The sequence below is a fragment of the Giraffa tippelskirchi genome, chromosome 9, assembly GCF_054371585.1.
Source record: "Giraffa tippelskirchi isolate mGirTip1 chromosome 9, T2T-mGirTip1v1.2.pri, whole genome shotgun sequence".
Lineage (NCBI taxonomy): Eukaryota > Metazoa > Chordata > Mammalia > Artiodactyla > Giraffidae > Giraffa > Giraffa tippelskirchi.
The window spans coordinates 56,391,463-56,413,025 of NC_137283.1; the positions used below are offsets into that span (position 1 = coordinate 56,391,463).

Here is a 21,563-nt window from a genome sequence, read left to right on the forward strand (position 1 = left end):
GGGGCCCCCCAGCCAGGCTGAGATGTCGTCCCCATTTCATGAACAAAACGAAGGGCCGAGGGTGGTTCGGTCACGCACCCGGGGTCAAACGACAGTGGGCGCCGACCCGCGCCGCCGTGGACGGAGTGGGTGAAGCTCGGGCTCCTCCCTCCCCCGCCGGCGGCTCACCCGAGCCCCCCAGCTTGGCTGCCAGCCGCCCCTTGGAAGCTCCAGGTGGAAAAACAATTGTGGTGTTGGCCCAGGGCTGCTGGCGGGGCTCGGGGCTCCCCCTCCCTGCTCCAGAGGTGCCAAGCAGCCTGCCGGGGAGCCCTGGGGAGGGCCTGGCCGGGGCTGGGGGATGGGGCACTTGCTCAGGATTCAGGGGGGCCGGGGGGCCCCCTCCCGGATGTGGGGTGGGGAAGGGGTCTCTAGGCTGGCCCAGCAAAGACCGCTCCCAGCCTGTCTCCTGCAGCCTGCAGGCGTAGACCAGAACACAAACAGGGTGCTTCCGGAGGACCTACTGCCTGCTCGCAGGCCCTGTTCTGGGGCTGATGCTGGGGGCGCAGACCCCCACCCCTGCCCCCTTGCTGCCCAGCAGGGAAGCAGAAAGAGCCTGGTTGTTCCTCACACCCTGGGAAGTCACCACTTGACGGACGAGGAAACCCAGGCTCCCAGAGGCGAAGCGACTTGCCGCGGGCCCTCGGGGACCCAGGTCAGGGGCCCTGGGCCTTGCACCCGCCAGCCACGCCCTGTGCCCCTTGGTGCGCTGAGCACACCCACCGGACCCTCCCGAGGACCCCGCAGGTGGGTGTCAGCTTTCCCACTCTTGGCCGCCACAGCTCCGAATGGGCAGGGGCAGGGGCTTGTCTGGAGTCATCTCGCCGCGAAAGGCAACATCAAGACCGCCCACCCCCGGCGCCCTGACGTTCCGACATCAGAGCCCACAAGCTTGCGTGCTCAGTCGCTCAGTCATGTCCGACTCTGCGAACTGTTGGACGGTAGCCCGCCAGGCTCCTCTGTTCATGGGATTTTTCAGGCCAGAATACTGGAGTGGGTTGCCATTTCCTCCTCTAGGGGATCTTCCCGACCCAGGGATGGAACCCATGTCTCCTGCGTCCCCGGCATGGCAGATGGATTCCTCACCCGCTGAGCCATCAGGAAAAGACCCACTGTCTCTCCCAAACCTTTCCCTGAAACTCCCCGCATTTCGAGTCATAGGAGGGAGTCCTCATGAGCCAGGCAGAGTGGGGTTAGGGCCCCGGCCAGCGGGCAGCCCCCTCCTGTGCTGGGGACAGCTGGGGTCTGGGCCTCGGCCAACAGCATCCTTTTACAATGATACATTATTTACCTAGCTCAAGCCACACACACATGTGCCCTCTGCGGATAATTTTGGTGTGTCCTTTTTAAGCAACAACACAGTTATACTTAACCATTCAAGAGGAAGTGAAGCCCACACAATGTCGCCTCTGTGATCCTAAAGAAAACCGACCAGGCCAGCCAGCCGAGTTCAGGCTACAACACAACAGAGCATCTGGTGCCTTTGGAGAGAGCGAGGGTTACTCACGTCTACACAAACGGCCCCAAACTGGCACTTGGTTGTCTCTGTTCTTATGTTTGCTTTTAGTGGTTATTCTGTCTCCTCTCCTGTCGTTGGTCAGTCACTTCTAGAAGCACCCAGGCTCTGCTTGGAAAGCGGCTAACAAGCTTGATGCCTCCTGCCAGTGAATGGACCATCGATGACTCTGCTGTGAGCAGAGCTTAACAACAAGGGGAATTCATGGCGAGAACAAGTGCCATCGAGTCCTACTCGAGCTCTGGACGCTCTGGGGGCCCCAGGATGGAACTCAGGGATCTGATACCGCAAGGCTGCCAGCCTGGATGAAGTTTTGTGCCAAGTGCAGCAAGGCTCCACTTCCTTGAGATGCTTTCCTGCCACCTGCTGGAAAAGTATCCTAGCAAATACATCTACCCTGATGCCCCTGTGAACAGCACACATCAGGGTTGTGCAGTGCGCAACTTGTGCAGCTGTCCATGGTAACCCCATCTCGCTGCCGCCAGGCTTCCTTGTTTCTCCACCATGTTTTATCCTTTTCTCCCTCACTTCATTCTCTAGTACCTCAGACAGGCTTTATCTCTGTGGTTGAAGTCAGGCTGCCCTGTGACTCACGAGACTAAGCCCCTTCCCCTCCCGCCCCCAAATATAAAAGTCTAGGTGAGGACTCTGGTCTAGCCTGAGTCACATTGCATCACTGAACCTTCTCCGTGGTCAGAGGCAGGGGATGGGTGTCAGGATGGGCAAGGTCGTGCCATGCAACGGGCCATGTAGAACCTCAGCGGTGGTTTATTTCTTCCTCACTCTGAACATCCACTCCTGTCTGCCCCAGGGGCTCTGCTCACCTGGGGCTTTCAAGGACCCAGACTGACAGATGCCACAGCTCAAAATGTGTTCCTGCCATCGCTGCAGCGAGGGGGAGGCACTTGGAGCATCACCCACTGGCTGGGAAAGCGTCCCCGGGGAGACACGCAAGGCACTGAGCTCACGGTTCATGAAGCACGTCCGCGGGCATGTCCAAGTTCAGGGGTGGAGAGGTGTGCCCTCTAGGAGGATCTGACCTTGGATCATGCTGTACTCTTGGGGCAGGGGGGTCTAGGCTGGGGAGCGGGCAGGGGACCGTGACTATTACAGCCTGGGCTGGAGGGGTGGGAGCTCCTCCAGGAAGGGGAAGAGGGTGCTAGCAGTTCTAAACACTCATCCAGGGCCACAGCCAAGAGGGAGCTGGACCAGGCAAGGGTGTGTAGGCAGGGGCACGGAGCAGCAGCACCAGGCTCCGGGTGCTGCCGCAGCGGACACCCCAAGGGACCCCCAGGGACCATCTCTCTGGGAATAAAGAGTCAGGCTCTCGCCCAGATGAGAGAGCAGGAGTGGTCTGGCCTGGACTCCACCGGGATGGGTTAGACAGGGACCCTCTTCATTTGCTTCCCCTCTGGTTCTGGGGTTGGCTATGGGCAGGCCGGGGTGTCAGGAATGACTCATCCGTTAGAGCTGACGGTTCCGCTGGATGGAGGCTACTGGCGCTCGGATTGGTCAAGGAACTGTCTCAGGTTCGAGGAGCTCTTGGGGAAGCTGGCACTGCTAGATGCCCCCACGTGCCAGGCTAGTATGCCCCCCAGCCCCACCACCAGGCGCTCCCATCCCAGCCACGTGGACGAGAGCCTGGGGTCTGGGAACACATCACACAGCTGGCACCCTGTCCCAGGCCTCAGCCCCCCGCGGCATCTCAGGATTCCTGGGGACGGAGCCACAGCCTTTAAAACGACGACGGGTCCTCACGTGACTGAAGACCTCAGGAACCAGATGGGCGTCCGCCGGCCTGTGTTTTCGGCACATTCCTGAGCTCCGAGAGGAGAAATAAAAGTGTTCCCTTGTCTGCGAGCTGAAGAGACAGCAATATTGTGGTGTAACTAGGACCAGATGGGCTCCAGGAATTTCCAAAGGCCTCTCAGCGTATTAGACAAAATAGCCTCCCAGCCGCACACCATAACTCCGTCTGGCCGCCCGGGTATCGGTTACCGCAACGACCGGCGGGTTGTGAGCGCCGGCTTGGGGGTCCCAGCAGGGAAGGGGGTCTCTGGTTGGGCCACCGCCCCCTCCTCCTGGCCTCTCGGAGGCACCCCTCATGTGTGACCCCTCCTCAGAGATCCAAGGCCAGGGCACCCAACGGGAATCTCAAAAAGGGGTGGGATGTCCCTCAGCCACAGAGCTGGATGCCTGAGGCCCCCTCGTTAGCACACCACCTGGGAGGGGAGGCCATGGGCATGGGGCACCCAAAGGTGGGCACTTCCAGCACACGGGGTGCAGGCTCTGGGGGATGGGGGGCATGTCCGGAGACCCACCCTCTCTGCACCCTGTCCTCCTCTGTGGACACAGCTGTGCTGAGAATGAAGCCAGTGAACACACGCCTGTGCAGGACCCGCATCGTGAACCCAGAAGCTGCACTGAGGCCATGCGATGATCTCGGATGCTCCGGCCCCGAGAACATCCCACCAGGTGCCCTCCTGAACGATGCCAATGTTAACTGAGAACGTGCCGACACCAGGGCGTCTTACGGGGGGAGGAGATTGGGGCTCAGGATGCTGACGGCCTTACTCAAGGCCACATAGCTGGCAAAAAAGTCCAGCTCCAACCAACGTGTCCACCACTTCCCGATGAGTCAGCTCCCATGTGCAGTGAGGCCCCGTCTGTGCAGCAAGAGACAGGGGAGCAGGCCAGGAGGGCAGCCCACACTCTCCCGCTGGACCCTAAGTCCGCCCTTAAGTGACCCGAGCATGCAGGCCAGGCCACTTCTGTCCCCTCACACAGGCCTCTGTGGAGGGAGGGCCAGCCTGCGGGGACCCACCCACCCAGGGTCCCTCTCAGGCCAGTGGCGAAGCAGGTTCAGACTGAGGCTGGCGAACTGCAGAGCCCATGCCCTTCTTCCAGAGACCGTGCCCCTGCCAGCAGAGCTCAGGGCTCCCTCTTGCCCTGACAACTGTGCCTTGAGCCTGGTGGCAACAAGGTGTGCAGAGGAGAATGCCCAGGGGGGTGGCAGGGGTGACGCTTGGGACCCCCCGACTCCCCATCAGAAAGCTGCTGTGGGAGGAAGCCAGGCGGCCAGGCTCTGGTCCCCAGCTGGCCACCAGGCTCCTTAACAGCACCCCCGGGCTCAAGCTGGTGTCCCAGCGGGCTCTCCACAAAGGACAGCTCCACCTCTCCTGTGCCCTGGTCATTCCAAACCTTTGCCAGATGGTCTGCTTGTCAGGGGGTGGGGACAAGGGCGCTCATTCTAGAGTCAGGCAGCCTCGGGTCCATTCCCTGGCTTTTCTGTTGCCTGTGTGACCTTGGACAAGTCACTTGACCTCTCTGAGTCTCCACCTCCTCGACCCTAAGGCAGTGACGCAGCTGCTGATGGGTAACTAGTACGGAGTGCCTGCTCCAGGCTTGACACCGCTATAAGCACTCGACAAACATTGGCTCCTTGAGTTCTCTCGTGACAACCGCCCCCATGTGGAGTATCATTCCCACTTGGCAGATGAGTATACTGAAGCAGAGAGGTAAAGCACCCAGCTAGCCAGGGGTGGAGGGTTGGGACTCGAGGCCCGGCCAGTGAGGGGCGGGCACTCACGGCTTAACCGCTGCCCCCCGAAGCCTGGCTGACAGCCCCGGGAAGGCACCACTCCCGAGGTGGCACCAAGCCTCCCCGCAGTGGCCCTGGGCTCGGGGCAGGGCGTCCCCAGCCGGGGCTGGCTGGGCTAAATGAAACCAGCTCGAGGGTAGGCGGCCCTGGAGGAGCCGGGGTGGCATCATGTCTCCTTCAGATCTGCCCGGGAGTCCTGCGAAGCTGGGGGGCCCCGCCAGTGCCCCCGCCTGTGTTTATGCCCCAGGCAGCAGGCTGGGCACGTCCCTTCCTGCCTCTGCCCCCTCCAGCCTCAGGCGTGGTCCCCTGGGCGGGCAGTGCTGCCTGAGAACCCGCACTGGCCGCTAGCCGAGATTGGGGCTCTGAACTCTCTCAAGAGGATCTCCCGGGACTTGCGGGCCTCTAGCCGGGCCTGGCGCTGGGGTCTCGGGGACGACTGGGGGATGCGATCACGCAGCAGCTACGTGGGGCCAGGCTCTGAGCTGGCTGCAGTGTCACCCCAGACACCCCGCCCAGCCTCACAAGTTCAGGACATGAGCCTCCAGGAGGGCTGAGGACGGAGGCTCGGAGAGGCCCCAGGGCGCTCCCTACCTGGTGGGCATGGGGCCCAGGGGTCTGCCCACTCCCCAGCGCTGGGCGTGGTAGGGGCGGGGGGGGGGGGGTCCTCCTAGGTCAGATCTTCAGGACGCTCCGGAGCTGCCCGCTGCAGAAATTCCCACCACTGCCGGGCATCACGCTGGCCCACGTGGGCTCCTTTTTGTAGGAGCTTGGCCAAGCTTGCCAGTCCCCCAGGTTCTCCCCCAAGCACGTGTCTGACCCCAGACCTCCCAGCCTGGCCCCATTCTGGCCCACCCGGTTGGCCAGGGCTTAGCACGTTCCCCTTGGGGTTTCATAACTTGGGGGATCATTTGCAAAGAGCACACATCCTGAGAACAGACCCTGAACACCTCACGGGAAACAGCCTGGACTCTCCTCCTTCAGCAGAGTCATCACCATGGTCGTGAACGGTCCCGAACCTCCCCCAGGGGTTTAGCCCTGGGCCTACCCTCCAGGTGAGTAGCGTGTCCTTCGAGGCCCGTCTCACAGATGAGGAAAGAGTTGCAGATTCCGGAGCCAAGGCCCTGGTGAGAATCCTGCTCCTCCAGCTCCCAGTGTGCGCTCTGAGCAAGTAACCCCTCCCCTGCCAATGCCATGCCTCAGCATCTACATCTGTCAACAGAGATGACGGCCTTGCCAGCCTTCACCCACCTCACATCTAGCACAGGGCAGACCTGGACCCCAGCCACCACCCCGATGTCTTTATCTCTTGTCCTTGCCCCGGCACTGACCCTCCAGGGACCACCCACTCCCCGCCCAGGCTGTGCCCCTAATGCTGGGGGTGCCCTGTCCGCTCTGCCAGGCTAAGGACAAGGTCCCACTCCCCACCTGCCCCAACCCTTCTGCCCCCGCTCAGCCCATCCCCACATACGCTCCCTGTCTTGCACCCTCCCATCCCCACTCTCCCCCGTCCCTGAAACCCCTCTGTCTGGAGAGCAACTTCTCTTCACCCCTGTTAAATCAGAGGCAGCTGAGAACATGCTGTGGGATCTGGCAGAGCTGGGGTCAAGCCTGGCTTCACCACTCACTAGATGTGCAGCCTGGGGCAAACTCACTGAGCCTCAGTTGCCTCATCTGTAAAATGGGCACAGCGACCTTCCCTCTCCAGAGGACTCTGAGGACGGAATAAAACACTAGCGCTCACCAGGCCGCTGCCCCAGGCCCCTTGCTGTGTGAGCTTTCAGCCTTTATTTCCTGTGACCCTTAGGAGGGACGGACTTCTCTGAAGAACACACTGCAGCCAGGTCGCATCGGGAAGGGCCTTTATGGTTCTCTGGAACAGAGGCTCCGTGGGGATGAGCCCGTCGCCGCCTGCTCTCTGGGGTCACAGGCCCGTGTTGGAGGAGAAGGGGGGTTAGGTGCAGAGACCGGGGGGTGGGGCAGTGGGGCGTCCAAGTGTTTGTGACACTTGGTGATCTTGGGACCCTCCCTGCCCCCACAGCAGAGGGGGTATGAGGGAGAAGGCGAGAGAATTCAGGGCACCCGCAGGTGGCAAGGAGGAGAGTCCCCCAAGGGGGTTGATCAGGGACGGCCCACCTCCCCCCCACTCTGATTACTGAGAACACACCCAGGCCATGGAGTGCTGGACGCCTCTCCCACCCCCGGCTTCCCAGGGGGTCCTGAACATCCCCTTCAGAGTAGAGCCGATGACAAGGTCAGGGCCCACCTGGGACCCCGGACACAGACCAGGCCTGGCATTTTCAGGGAGGCCAGTGGAGGGTGTGGCCCTACCTGGGTCCCGCCCCAGCCCTCAACCTACCTCTACCAGCTGCAGGCCAGGATGGAGACCTTCTGCTCACCCCAGCAACCCCAGCCTGGCGTCACCAGCACCTCGGTCCCCACCTGGGCCTCGGGGCCTGGAGGACCCCGCTTGACCACCTGCCCCTCCGCAGTCTCCTGGGCTGGGCCTCACTTTCCTCCACCCCTCTGGCTTCCAGAGCTCAGGCCTGTCCTATCCCTGAGCCCAGAGCTCGTCCCCTGCCTCCCCGAGCCTGCCCTTCCCTTTGGACAAGCAAGATGTTGCTGAAACAGGCTCCCCCTCTCCACCCCGCCACGAGCAGGGAGGGGCTCAGGGACAGCGGGTCCAGCCCTTCCTTTATTGATGGAGAAACCAGACGGGAAAGCCCACTGCACCTGCACGCCCTTCCCTGCGACCCCACGTCCAGGACCAGGGCTCCTGCCTGCTGCCTGGGAATCCTGGCCCCTAGAGACCTGGCTCAGGCCCCTCTTGAGTGTCCCACCCCTGGCGGGAGGGGGAGAGGGTGGAGAAGAGGCAGGAGGGAGGTCCTGCAAGCCTCCTCAGTCTAAAAAGGCTGTGGCTGTGTTGAAAACTAGAGCACCCCACCCTGGGGGTGCCCCCTGTACGCGGAGCCTCACCTGCCTCCTCCCTCCTGGGAGAACCGCCACCTCTGCAGAGTCTGGTCAGGCTGTGCCCCTGTGGGTCCTGCTGGGACTCGGGCCCTGCCCTCTGCCCCGTCCGCAGAGGGGCCGGAGCCCCCGACACCCAGGGGGGAGAGCGGAGCTGCACGAGGCACCCCCAGCCCTCGGCTGGAGAAGGAGATGCACTGGGAGGCCGGTGGGTGGGCAGATGGGTGGCAGGCAGGGAGCCTCCGAGAGGGCAGCGTGGTCAGGGCACCTCCGGGGGCAGCAGAGGCGTGTCTGAGTTCTGTGCCGAGACGCTAGCGGACTCTGGTCCGATGAGCCCCAGGCCGTACAGGTTAAGGATGGAGTCGGCGATGATGCGGGCTGTGCGCTTCTGGTAGCCGCCCGAGGTCACCATGAGGATGGGCAGCTGGCGGCCACGGACTATCCGGAACACCAGCTCGTCCCGCTTCACAACACCCTGGGCGAGGGGTGGGGTACGGGGAAGACGGGCTCAGGCAGGCCCGGACCCTCAGGGTAGCGGAAGTCCTGCTGTGGGTCTAACCCTGCTCCGCACTGCTGCTGCTGCCCCAGCCCCTCTGGCCTCAGGAGGAATGCCCGCGCCGCCCATGTTCCCGCTGCTGAGTCCCCAGAGCAGACCTGGCCCCCGCCCAGGGTCAGGACGCACCTGCGGACTGATGGCCAGCCCCCCGAGGCGGTCGCCCTCAAGGATGTCCGTGCCTGCGTTGTACACCACCACGTCGGGCTGGTGCTCCTGGAGGGCTTTCTCCAGGTTCCTCTCCACCTTCCGCAGGTACTCATCGTCCTCCGTGCCCCACTCCAGCTCCACCTTCCGCCTGATGGCCTCTGAGGGCGGGGGGAGACAGCGATGCCCCAAAGTGTAGATGGGAAACGGGGTTGGGGGGGACTGCCTGCTTTCCCATCTGACTCTAGCACTGCTCAGGTGCTCATCCACCCAAAACTAAGCTAAAGGAGCATGAGAGCTGCAAGGGGCCCAGAGGACAGTGGGTGCCGGTGGGGGGGTGTCATGGATGAAACACTGTGCTGGGGATTCAGGGACCCACGCCGGGTGCCTGAGCTCACTGCCTCCACGAGCACTCGCCTGGAGACACACATACCCCACATGCCCTCAGGTCTGAATCCAGTCCGCTCGAGATTCAGTTCAGAAACGGGTCCCTGGGGCCACAGTGTGGCTGAGTTACCCCCAGCAGAGCCGCAGGCGCTTCCTGCATAAATGTCCCCTCCCCACAAGGTGGGCCAGTCCCTTTGTCTTCAAAGCTTCATGGAAGAGTCTCTGCCTTTTAATTGATGAGTTTAACCCACTTGCATTTATTTAACAATGGTCACATTTGAACTGATTTCTGCCATCTTATCTTGTATTTTCTACTTCTATATTTTTCTGTTTCTTTTTTGTCCTTCCCAGTTTTTGACCAGACAGCTGCATACCTAGGAGAAAGTCCTACTTCACTCCCCAGGCGGTCACCCCAGTAGGGGGTTCACGCTGTGTTTATTGGGGGTGGGGGTGGGGCAGTTACGTGGTCTTCAGTGGGTCAAGCGACCTCTTTGGGTCTCAGTTTCCTTGTCTGAAATGGGGATGGCCTCCCCCTGCCTCAAGAAGTGAAGTGATGTCTGCAGGGCCCAGCACGCAGGAAAAGCCTGGCAGACAGAGCCTGGTCCAGGGGGACACGCTGGGGTGGGGGAGGGCACTCACGCTTGGCGAAGCGGTCCCCAGGGTAGATGTGGCGGTTGTACACGTCCATGATGTACACGCGCTTGTCGCCCATGAAGTCACGCTCGTGCCCGTTGCCCTGGGGGGGCACACAGAAGCCGCTCACGGCAGGCAGGTGCCTGGGACCAGGCCAGGACCCCCCCCCCAGCACACCCCAGGAAATGCCCCCTGCGCCTAGGGCTCGGGGTTGTCCTGGGGGTGGGGAGCCCCACTGCATGGGGCCAAGTGTCAGAGGTGGCCCAGGGAGGGGGGGACCCCAGCCCTGCCAGGCACTCACCTGATGGGCATCAAGGTCAACGATGGTGGCTTTGGAGATGCCCTCCACTCGGTCAAACAGGAACTGCTCAGGGCAGGAGAGGGGAGAGGTGAGGACTCTTCCGCCCCTGGGCCAGAGGGCACAGCGCCCCAGGGACCCCGGCCAGCAACAGGGTGGGCTGGGAGCGCTTCAGTGCTTGTGGGAGACCCAGGCCGCCGGGAGGTCTGTGTGGCTCAGAGGAGCCTGTGTGTGTGTCTGCAGAGGGGACCCCCTCCAGGCTGCAGCCGGAGCTCTATCTTGCCATCTCCGCCTTCTTACAAGGGCCCAGCCCTAAAGCCACCTCCTCAGGGAAGCACTTCCTTCCCCTGCCCTCCCCTCCCAACAGGTCTCCTTGCATCTCCCTCTCCAAACGGCCAGGGTCTACCGCCCCCTCCTCCCCATTCGTTCCCGTGCCATGTGCAGACAGGAGCCGCGGGCACCACGCCGACTCCCAGCCTGACTCCGGATGTGGGTGCTGGGGGAGCATTGGGTTCTGACAGCCATGGGGGCCACGGCCAGTGCTGCCCCTTCAGGCTGTGCCCTCATCCCCTCCGGCCCCGTTCCCTGAGGGTGAGGCCCACAGACAGGGCTGGGTCCTCAGCAGATGCCAGCCGCTGTCGCCACCATCAAGATCTTGATCCCTGTCTTCCCCCCGCTCTCCTGGAGCAAAGCCCTGTCTCCTATTAATAATCTAGTGGCGTCCTATAAGCTGCTCTCCTCCAGTCCCCTGCCCCTGGAGAAGGCTGTCGCCTCTGGACCGGTCACAGGCAACACAGACAAGCAGGTGTCACGTCTACGTTTGAGTCTCAGCCCAGCTGAGGGACCCAGGTGAGCGCTCTCCCATTTGGGACCTCGACTCCCTTCACAACAACGCGGGGTGAGAACACCAGACGGTGGGGGGATTCCAGGGAGGCTCTTGGGGGCGATCACTGCCCGCCCCGCCCGCCATGTGCGCTCGGACGCACCTTGATGGCAAGTGTGATGTCCGCGTAGGCGCAGAAGCCCCCGCCCCGGTCGCTGGAGCAGTGGTGGAAGCCGCCGCCTGCGAGGACAGTCGTGGAGTGGGCAGGGCCGGGCAAGGGCACGCCCCAGGTGCTCCCTCCATCCTCCCAGGGACAGCTCTGAGCCTCCAGGCTGCCCAGGCAAACGGACCCCCCCGGGGCAGGTCACCATCCCTGGGTCCCTGGGTCGGGGGCAGCTCTGCCATCACGGCATCAGAGTCGCCGCCAGCAGGCCAGGCCGGACCCCGGGGCACTCACCTACATTGATGGCCCAGCCGCGGTCCACCGCCAGCTTCCCCGCCTTCGAAGACAAGCACAGGGTGAGGCAGGGGTGGCCGCTCCCCTCGCTCACTCATTCGCGGACTCGCTGCCCCGTGAGCAGCGTCTGTGGCCAGCTCCGAGGTGCGGATGGGCTGTGAGGTGGGGTGCAGAAGGCACCGCCCCGCCCCCAGCGAATCCCCGACCGGCTGGCTTATGAGATGCACAGTGCGTAATGCGTGTGTGCTCAGTCATGTCCGACTCTGGGACCCCACGGACAGTAGCCCACCAGGCTCCTCTGTCCATGGGATTCTCCAGGCAAGAATACTGGAGTGGGCTGCCATTCTCTCCTCCAGGGGATCTTCCCCACCCAGGGATTGAACCCACATCTCCTGTGGCTCCTACATTGGCAGGTGGATTCTTTACCACTGAGCCACCTGCAGAGTGTAAACCCCTGTGTAACTGTGTGAGGGAACTGGAGGAAACCGAAGTTCAGTTCTCAGGCTTGCGCATGAGCTGACAACGCTTCTCACATGGCTTGCAAAGGGAAAACAGACAAAATTTTGCTCATGGAAATACTGTTGCTTTAGTCTTGAAATTCTGTAGGAACTCATCATTTTGGGGTGAGCAGGAATATTCTAATAAATTTCAAAAGTGCACAAATTTGCAAAGCTAAGAAGAAAATTATAAGGGGTCAGCCAGTGTTGATCCAGGTCTGGGTTAGATCACTGTACATTTAAATCATTTCTGCTTCTTTTCCTCACTGTCTGTGGCTAATTTTCATCGGAAAGACTGATGCTGAAGCTGAAACTCCGATACTTTGGCCCCTGATGTGAAGAACTGATTCATTGGAAAAGACCCTGATGCTGGGAAAGATTGAAGGCAGGAGGAGAAGGGGACAACAGAGGATGAGATGGTTGGATAGCATCACCAACTTGATGGACATGAGTTTGAGCAAACTCCAGGAGTTGGTGATGGACAAGGAGGCCTGATGTGCTGCAGGCCATGAGGTCACAAAGAGTCGGACACGACTGTGTGACTGAACTGAACTGACACACACGATGTGAAACCCAATTTTGCCTCAAGTGTTGGTGACTGCCACACCCCCGATGGGGGTGAGGGGCACCATCCACCGCTGAGGTCACAGGGGTTTGTTTTCATCTGAAATGTGAGAAGCTCAGAGCCACGGTTTTAGGACACACTCTGGGTGGGGGGTGGGTGGTTAAGGACACCTTTTACACACCAGCAAACACGCTAACAGGGGGTCTTGGGTGGGGGGAGCAGTGAATTCTATAGGAGAAGCTTTGGAAGAAAAGAGTTCCTCCTGCCGCCTTGAAGAATATTTACGACTTTGCTCAACTACTCAGTGGGCCAGGCATTCGGGAGGGAAGACCCCAGGTGGGCAAAGGCCCAGAGAGGGGAGGAGCCGGGGCGGGGGTCCCGCCCAGCCATTGCCCCCCACCCCCCACCTACCATTATGGTTCCTCCCGTCTGGGTCCGCAGGGGCTTGAGCACCTTCCTCTGCACCAGGAAGTTGGGCAGGAAGATGACTGGGGGGATCTCTGTGATGGTTGCAACAGCAAAGGACCACTGCAGGAAGAGAGGCGGGCTGTTTGGCCTCCCTCTGCCCAACGGGCCCAGAGGCAGCAGATTCCCTCTGGACCAGCTTCGGGGCACCTGCGGGGCTCTGGGCAAGTGCAGCTCCTCGGGTGAGAAATGGGGGCCCCTCCACCGTGGCTGAACTTCAGGCTCAGCACAGAGATGCTCACAACAGGGTGTTCTCCTAAAAGTGAAGTCAGCACAAGGGCCTCATGGTCCAAGGCCCTTGGCTGCCCTCTTGTGTCCAGAAGGAGAACTGCAGGGGACGACCAGTCACCACTGAGCCTACCCAGAACTGGCCTGACCCACACCCCGGGGCAGCAAGGCCCTGTGGGGGCACAGAGGGAGGATCTTCCTTTACAAGGTCACAGCAAGTCATCGACAGAGTCCGGACTGGACGCCCAGGGCTCCTGCTCCCCCTGAGCAGCACGCCCCTTCATCCACCGGGAGTCAGCAGTCCCTTCAAATGGGGCCGCATGCTCTCGTCCGTCCCCTGCTGCCGAGGCAGGAGGGTCTGGGGCACCCAGATCAGGATACAGCCTCCCTACAACCTCCCGGGCCCTGCACAAGTGTCCATGCACCCCAGTCTGGACCCTCTCCTGCCTGGCTGGGAACACCCACGATCCAGACCCTGCTTTCCACCAGCCCTAGGCAGAGCCCTGCAGGGACCCTGGCACCTGGCAGATATTTCCCAAGAGCCTGGGGAGGCGCCAGGGTGGGAGATGGAGCTGGTCTGTCCTCACAGACACACAGCAGCCTGGTGGGGAGGTGCTGACCTGCAATGTGACAGCTTTGCTGGGGGAGGGAGACCATGATCTGGTTGGACAGCTGCAAGACCCGTGTGTTTGTGTGTGTGTGTGCGCGCGCGTATGCACATGTGTTCATGTGTATGCACGTGTGAGTGAGCGGGGGCATATGTGTGCACGTGTGTGGAGGGGGCAGACCCAGAAATGGGAGGGCAGGGGCTCCACCTGTCTGTCACACCAACCCCAGCAGCAGCCCAGCACGTGGGAAGCAGGGAATGACTGTTCCCTGGAAGGGAGCGATGAGCCCCCGAAGGGAAACATCAACCACTGCCTCCCTCCCACCCCCAGCAAGCCAGCAGGGGACAGAGAAGGAAAGAAAATGAAGCCACCGCCCCCCAAAAGGAAATTAAGAAAGCAATTTCATTTATAACGACATCAAAAAGAATAAATCAACCAAACAGGTATAAGACTTGTACAGTGGAAACTACAAAATGCTGCTGAAAGAACTTAAAGAAGATCTGAATAAGGGGAAAAACATCTGTGTCTGTGGGTTGGAAGACCTAACCTTGTGAAGATGGCGGTTCTCTCCTAATTCATCTACAGATTCATAATCCCTACCCAAATCCCAATAGCATTTTTTGGTTTTTGGTCTTTTTTTGCAGAACTGGAGAAGCTGTCCTATAACCCTGGGGGTCCCATTTCCCGGGGACCTTTGGAGGCTCATCCCCGAGTACTCTGTGCACGGGGGTCTGTGTCTCTGCCCTCACAGTCTCAGGGCACCGTGGGGGCAGCAACAAGGTCCAAGTTGTGCCCAGACCCCTTGGGGCTCCGGCCACAGTTTCCGGGACATCCTTGGCTTCCAGACCCCACACCCAATCTGAGCACAAGAAAGTCCTACTGTTCCAGCTTCACAACAAACCCCGAATCCTTCCAGGTCCACCCCTGGCCACAGCTGATTCCAGCCTTGTCCAAGCACCCAGGCTCCCTCACTAGGATCACGGCAACCACCCGCTTCCTCTTGGGCTCCTGATTTCGTCCTGATAGCCCGGTCTCATCTATTCCCATCACAGCTGCCAAGCAAGCTTTGAAGACCTAGGTCAGATCACGTCCCCCTGCTTGAAACACTCCTGGGCTCCCACCACCCTCAGAGCAAAGTCGCAGTGACCACAGGCCCTCGGTGGTCTCGCCCCTCATCAATTTCTGACCCCGCCTCCTACCGTCTCCCTTCCATTCCCTCCAATCCAGCGGTGTCATTGCTGCTGGGACACTTCTGCCTCAGGGCCTTTGCCCCTGCTCCTTCTGCTCACTCAGAATGCCCTCCCCCAGATGCCTGCCCAGCCCACTCCCTCACTCTCCCCTTTGGGAGGCTGAAGCCCCCTCCCCCTCCAGGCCTGAGTCTCTACAACTGTCTTCCTCTGAAATGCCACATCACCTATTCATCACTCTTTGGTCTCAGCTCACACCTCACCTCCTCTGTGAGGCCCTCCTTGATTACTCAGACTACACAAGCATACCTCTGCCTAGTGACCCTCTTTCTTTTTCTTCTGTCGCACTTGGTGCTCTCTGAAATGCTTTTATACTGTTACTTCTTTATTTTCAGTCTTCTACCAGGAAATGCAAGTCCATAGCAGCAGGGAACCTTGATTATTGTGTTTTTTTTTACACCCAGTACACAGTCAAAATTCCATATAGAGGTGTTGCATGACTGAATACTTCTTCACTCTAGTAGGTCATATGGAAATCATCATGTTTCTCCTTTTGCTCTAGCCACCAGGGAGCTCCAGATATGTAGCTCGGCCATGGCCTCTTGGCTACGTTGGCATATCTGAATTCTCCTCCTGCCCTTGACCTCAGTTTTCTACTTGAGACTCTACCTGTGAATATTTGTTCATATTATCACTTAGCACATAGAAAGCTGCCTTCAGGGTGCTGGGGGGCCCAAGACCAGGCATGCGGTCAGCCCCCCATGGTTCCCTGAAAAGCCCTCCAAACAGATGGAACCCTGGAGCCCAGCCCCCGCCCAGCTTTCTCCGGGCACTGGCTCCAGCCCGGGCCCCCTCCGTCCTGGCCTTCCCCTGGCCCCACCCTCACCCTCTGGACTCTGGCAGGCCTGTCCTCCTGGCCCCACCCCTAGGCTGTGGACTGTGACCACGCACCTCCTGGTCCCGGGAAACCAGAGCAGACAAGCGCTGGGCTTCCTGCCAGGGCCTCACACACCTTGCTCTCCAGGGAGGCAGGTTTCACCCTCTTCCTGGTAATCTTTCAGGAGCGCATGCTGCCACGGCTCCATCTAGAATTCTCACAGCTAGGGCTGGCGTGCGGGAGGACGAGGGGCAGCAGGCATGACCAGGAGCCCAGGAGACCCTGCTGGATGGCCTGTCTGGGGTCTCCCCGGGGCCTGCGGGACCTCCTGGTGACCTCGAGCAAGTGTGGCCTCTTTGCAGGCTTGTCCATGGGGGGGAGTGGAGCCTGGCGACTTTGGGTGTCCAGTCTGGCTCTAAGATGAGTCTTGCTGGGAGCCCAGTGGTAGGTGTCAGGGTTCCATGCTCCTGGGAGCAGAGAACCTGGGGCATCCTTGACCCACCATGTTCTGATGCCGCCCCCAGCCCAGCCTGTCTTCCGCCCCGACAAAGGGGACCAACAATGCCTCCGCCCTCAGAACCACACTGATGAGAGCCACGTGGCTCCTCTAGAAAGAGGTCATCACAGGCGGCCTGCAGGCCGGATTCACAAATCTTCCGATGAGTTGCTACATTAAAAAATCAGGAGCCGTTGCTCCCTGATCGGGATTTCTGTCTTCTCTTTGAAAGCCAGGCCCACGGAGGAGCTGGGCGGCAGCCAGCGCCTGGGAGGGGCCGGAGCTCGGGTTCGCCCCGATACCACCCACCACCCACCTGACCACTTGTGTACGTTCCCACCTGGGCCCTGGGGTGCAAAGACTAGCTTTCGGCGCAACAGTTTCCAACATATCTCTAGCAGTAGAAGCCCTTGAAACAGAATCTTCAACTTCAGCCCAATATAAATATAGGCCAACATGGAACAGATGTGGTTGGATGGAGACAAGGAGCTGGGGTCTCCCACCCATCACCCCAGCAGGTGTCTTGGAGGCCTATCCACAGAGCCCAGATGGAAAGTCACTGAGGCAGAAGCCGCAAACCCCAGCGAAGGTTCGATCCCCATCAAGTGGCCATCCATGCTTTCATACTCCCAGGGATGGGGGCTCACAACCCCCAGGAGCAGCCACGGGCATCCCTGGTTCCTGCCCTCCTAGGACCCCTCACTCCTGATGGGGATCACAGACTCACACGCTCCCCCTGCACAGGGACAGGAACGGAGCCGCTCGAGACTGAGCAACCCCTCCTCCCAGCTGGCAGCCCCCAGGCCCCGTACCTTCAGCTCGTTGAGATAGCGTCTTGTGTGTACCACCAGCAGGTCTTCGTCCGAGGCCTCCCGCGCCTCCACCAGCATGCTGTCTGACAGAAGCTTCTCTTCTGGAACCACAAAGCGGGCACCATGCACCCCTGCTGGCCTCCAGCCCCAGCCCCTCCCATGGGCTCAGACATGGCCCCTGGCAGCCTCGCCCCAGGAGAAGGTGGCCCCTGCTGGCTTGTGGGGGGGGTCTCAGAACGGGCCACCTCTCATGCCAGTGTGGAAAGAGCTGCCAGGCCCTCGGGCCAGGGGGCATAGGATGTTGTGCCCAGCGATCCTCGTGTGCCCCAGGCCGCTGAGAGCCAGGGGGCAAGCTCAGGCGTGGCTGGGCAACTTGCAGAGGCGGTGGCACGGGGATCATGAATGCTGCGTCTCAAGGTGAGAAAAGCTCTTCTGACTGAGTCTCCTCCACCTTGGGGTGACATCATGGGGGGCGGTGTCGTGTGTGGGGGCCTCTCTTTTAACACTGGCCTGATCCTTGCTCCTCTCCCTTTTTTTAACCCCCTCACAAGCAGCAATCAATTTCACAGTCTGTCACAACAGTAAGCTGCCTGAGCTGGAATACACTGCTACTTTCATTGCATTTATTTTTTTACCGTGACCTTCTATTTATGGCAAATGAAACTGGCTTTTTCCATTGAGATGACATAATGTTCCCTTTTCAAACAGGCTTATTTAAGTTTTTAAAAATGAAGGCTAGGTCGATAAAAACTCTGATGTAAATAATGGAACAGGTGGTATGAGGTGATGGCAAGGTCCCAAGAGTGCTTTGCCAATGACTGATGTTTGGGAAACACCACACTATGTCGTCACCCCACACACATACACCAGACAAAATTCCCTCCTTTTTGCAACAGAAGAAATGAGACAGAGGGGAGGAAGCGCTCTGTCTAGGGCACTGTGAGAATGGATCCATGATGCTCTGGTTCTCGGGAAGCTGCAGGACAAGGTCAGAATCTACGGGACCTGTGCTAATATGTCACTCTCGGAAACCAACCCTGGTAGAAACCAGCTTGTTGTTGTTTAGTCACTAAGTCGTGTCCGACTCTGCGACCCCATGGACTGTAGCCTGCCAGGCTCCTCTGTCCATGGGACTTCCCAGGCAAGAATACTGGAGTGGGTTGCTATTTCCTCCTCCAGGGGATCTTCCCAGATCAGGGATCGAACCCGCGTCTCCGGCACTGGCAGGTGGATTCTTTACCATGGAGCCACCTGGGAAGACCCTAGACACCACCTGGTTCCTTACATTTCCCGCAAAGAGCTCCATGGAGAGCAAGTATCCCCCCGCCCGGAACATTTCATGGCTCCCTACTGCCTTCCCCCAAAGGACCAGCTCTTCTCTACGCAGTACCCAAGGCCCTTCACCACGTGGCCCTGCCTCCTCTCTACCCACATCCTCATCAGAGAAAGAAGCAAACTCAGAAAGATGGTCGGCTCAGAGGGATGGGGACAAGGCACCCTTAAGTGGCATTGCAGGGTGACATGTGAGCCCAGGGGCAATCTGCAGAGAGCCTCAGGCCTGCTGCGAGCAGAGAGGGAAGGATCTCATTCAGGGAGGCCTTGAATGGACCTGGAGGTCCAGTGGTTACAGCTGCGAGCTTCCATCCCCAGGAGAGAACAGTCAGGGGGAAGTCGGCTGGCTCCGCCCTGCCCCCCACCAGAGGTCGTCCCAGGGCTGCACACGTGTCCTCTATTCTACATAATCTTTCTTTGAATAAGCATGCCTGCTGCTACTGCAGGTGGAAAATCAGTATCACCTGCCAGAAACAGAAGGTAACCAAAACTAAAAACAAACAAAAACAAAAAAATACAAAGGCAACAGTGTCATTAATCTCCAATGTGACTATTTTCTGCAAGGTGCAGGGCCAGAGGCTCACTCTAGATTTGTTAAAGAGGAAGATGGGCTTAGGTGTTAAAGGTGGGCTAGCCCCAAAATGAAACATCCCCCAGGGTGTGATCAAAGGCATTGTGTGATGCAGAGATATTCAATGCTTCATCCAGTGCCACGTAACACTTCATGTAATACTTCCTACTTCCTTCAGTTAAAGAACCCCCAATATAGGAAACTGGAATATCATTTTTTTTTTTCACCAGTCTACTGTGATGCTTGAATTTTCAACCCTGGATTACAAACCACGGTTGAAACAGCGCACTCCCCACAGCATTACCCTACTCAGGGGACCCGCCATAAACGGGATGAGGCTAGAGCTCTGAGGTTCAACCTTTCTGGGCCCAGCTTCCTAGATTTTTCATCAGTGGGGTTGGAGCAAAGGTGGTCCAGCTCCAGGATTCTCGGACTTTGTGGGGTATGGACAGTGCATCCCTCCAAATGTCAGCTTCCCTGGCTCCATGGCAACCAGCTCCCCTGCTTCTGGGTCTCCAGGGGCAGAGACAGGGCTTAGGTCCCCAGGGAACGGGAGCCAGGGAAGGTGTGCTACGGGGCCAGGTCGAGCTCAGAGGTCTGTGTTGGAAAGATCCTCGTGACAGCACGGGTGGAAGGCAGTCTGAGGGTTGAGACTGGAGCGGGGAGGGTCTGAAGCTTGCGTGAGGGAAAGGCAGCATGGGGTGGTGATGGCAGGTGGGCTGCAGGGAGCAGACGCAGGTCCCAGGGGGGCCTTCCATACCTTTCAGGAAGCTGATCACCTTGCCCCATTTTCCTGCGTCAAAGGGGTGCAGCTTCTCCAGGCCCAGGAAGGTTATGTTGTAGCGCGGCGAGTACACGATGGGCCAGCGTGAGTCCGGCACATGCTGGTACAGCTGGGTTGGGTGTGGCCTTCGTGGTCACGGGCACAGACATGCACAGACAGGAACAGCCTCAGTGTGGGAGCAGCTGCACCTTGGCACCAGCAGGCACGGACCAAGCACACAGCCCTGACCCAGTACCACTAGCTCCCTTGGCGGCAGAAAAAGGGCCACAGCAACAACACTAAAATAGTGGCTCCTTACTGAGCTCCTTGAACCATCGGGTCCAAACCTGGCAGCAGCCCGGGGTGGGGGTAGGCACCACCATCTCACCAGAGGCTCAGAGAGAGGACCAGGGGTGCCCCAAGGTCACCCTGATCTGTGGAGCAGCCTATGAGCACCAAGTGTGTAAGCCTCAGCACCTCACCTCCACATGACAACAATTACAACCAACAGCTGTGTGGCCTTAGGCCTGGTTTTCCTCCGCTGCAAACCGTGCGGCTGTCTGTCGGGAGGACTGCGATAACGCACTCAACAACCGAGCAGAGAAAGCGCCCTATCCCTGTCAAGCGAGGGGGACAGTACCCAGAAACAGCAGCTCAAGGCTCTCGCAGGCTGCGGCCCAACCCGGAGCCAGGGATGGGGTCACCTCGGGCCCTCCGCGCCAGCTGACCCCCATCACACCTTCGCAGCCGCCGCACAGGGCACAGAGAGCCGGCTTGGCACCGTGGGGGCCTCCGCTCCGCTGCGGGGCCCCGAGGACAGACGCCAGAGCCGCCGCGCATGTCGCGGGCCCCCGTCCGGCCAGCGCCCCGTGCGCCGCAGATGAGTGGCGCTGGGCTGGCCGCGGCACGCGGGGCGCTGACCCGGGCCAAGCGGCCCGAGCGCCCGCCGTACCTGGGCCCGCACCTGGCGGGCTCGCCCGGCCGCCCGCGCATCGGTGCGCCCGCCCGCGGGGACCCCTGGGAACCCCCGCGGCCTGGCCAGCGCCCCTGCCCGCGCCCCCGCCCCCGCCGCACTCACATCCCGGGGCCGGGCCCTCCCTGCGCCGCCACCGCTCCGCGACCGGGCGGGGCGGGGCGCGGCCCCGCCCAGGACACGCCCCTGGCCTCGGCCGCCTCCGCTGGGGGCGGAGCTCGGAAGGCTCGGCCCCGCCCCGCCCCCACTCGGGCCTGCGTCACAGAGGGTCGGAGTCCCGCGCCGAGTTCTCAGGCGGCGCGGACGGAGGCCACGCCCCCAACGCCCTTCAAGCGCCAAGTCCTGCCTTCCGCGGGCAAACATCCATTGAGATCTCGCCCTGCTCGGAAGCCTTGCCCCTTAGGGGGAGGGCCGCTAGTCGCAGAATTGGAACGGGAGCGATCGCCCCGCCCTGGGGGCGGGGTCATGTTGTGCCCCGCCCCCAGCCTCCCGGCCTGTCTTCGCTGCCCCAAAGCCGGGAGATCCTGGGAATTAGGGACGCCCGGCTTCCGGGCGGACTCCGAGGCGGAGTCGCTGTGTGACCCCAACCCCAGCTGGGCAAGTGTCTGTGCTCTAGAGTCTCTGTTTCCACTAGCCAGATGAGCTCAGGGGCCAGGTGTTCTGGCCTTGACATTTCCGACTTAATGCGATGCATGACCTCTCTGCCTCGAGGTCCCCCACGCCCACTGCCCAGCCTCGTCCGGCAGCTCTGACTTGAGACAAGCGCTGCGCACA

General features: G+C 60.4%; 1 protein-coding gene across 9 annotated transcripts; it reads right to left on the reverse strand.

The window, feature by feature from the left end:
* Positions 1 to 2,302: 2,302 nt before the first annotated feature.
* On the reverse strand, positions 2,303 to 21,002 carry HDAC11 (histone deacetylase 11). 9 transcript variants are annotated; one of them, XR_014064398.1, is made up of 11 exons: positions 20,895 to 21,002; positions 19,814 to 19,962; positions 17,151 to 17,251; positions 12,889 to 13,005; positions 11,416 to 11,458; positions 11,122 to 11,198; positions 10,139 to 10,201; positions 9,844 to 9,940; positions 8,800 to 8,978; positions 8,127 to 8,592; positions 2,303 to 3,413 (listed from the first exon to the last, which is right to left on the reverse strand). XR_014064398.1 is itself a non-coding variant. In XM_081526484.1 (11 exons), the coding sequence occupies exons 4-11, from the start codon at positions 17,226 to 17,228 to the stop codon at positions 8,377 to 8,379; spliced, it is 870 nt and encodes a 289-aa protein (XP_081382610.1). In that variant the 5' UTR covers positions 17,229 to 17,251; positions 19,814 to 19,962; positions 20,457 to 20,833; positions 20,874 to 21,002; the 3' UTR covers positions 7,828 to 8,376. The 9 variants fall into 9 exon arrangements, 4 of the variants coding, with proteins under 4 accessions (XP_081382610.1, XP_081382608.1, XP_081382609.1 ...); XR_014064397.1 differs by lacking the exon at positions 2,303 to 3,413 and adding an exon at positions 6,996 to 7,068; XR_014064400.1 differs by lacking the exon at positions 2,303 to 3,413 and adding an exon at positions 6,996 to 7,068 and having other exon boundaries at positions 20,457 to 21,002.
* Positions 21,003 to 21,563: the final 561 nt, after the last annotated feature.

Coding starts and splice junctions, on each gene's coding strand:
- HDAC11 (XM_081526481.1), bottom strand. Junction 9,941..10,138: donor TTGACCTTGATGCCCATCAG/GTGAGTGCCTGG, acceptor GTGCCCCCCCAG/GGCAACGGGCACGAGCGTGA. Junction 8,593..8,799: donor GGCTGGCCATCAGTCCGCAG/GTGCGTCCTGAC, acceptor CCCCTCGCCCAG/GGTGTTGTGAAGCGGGACGA.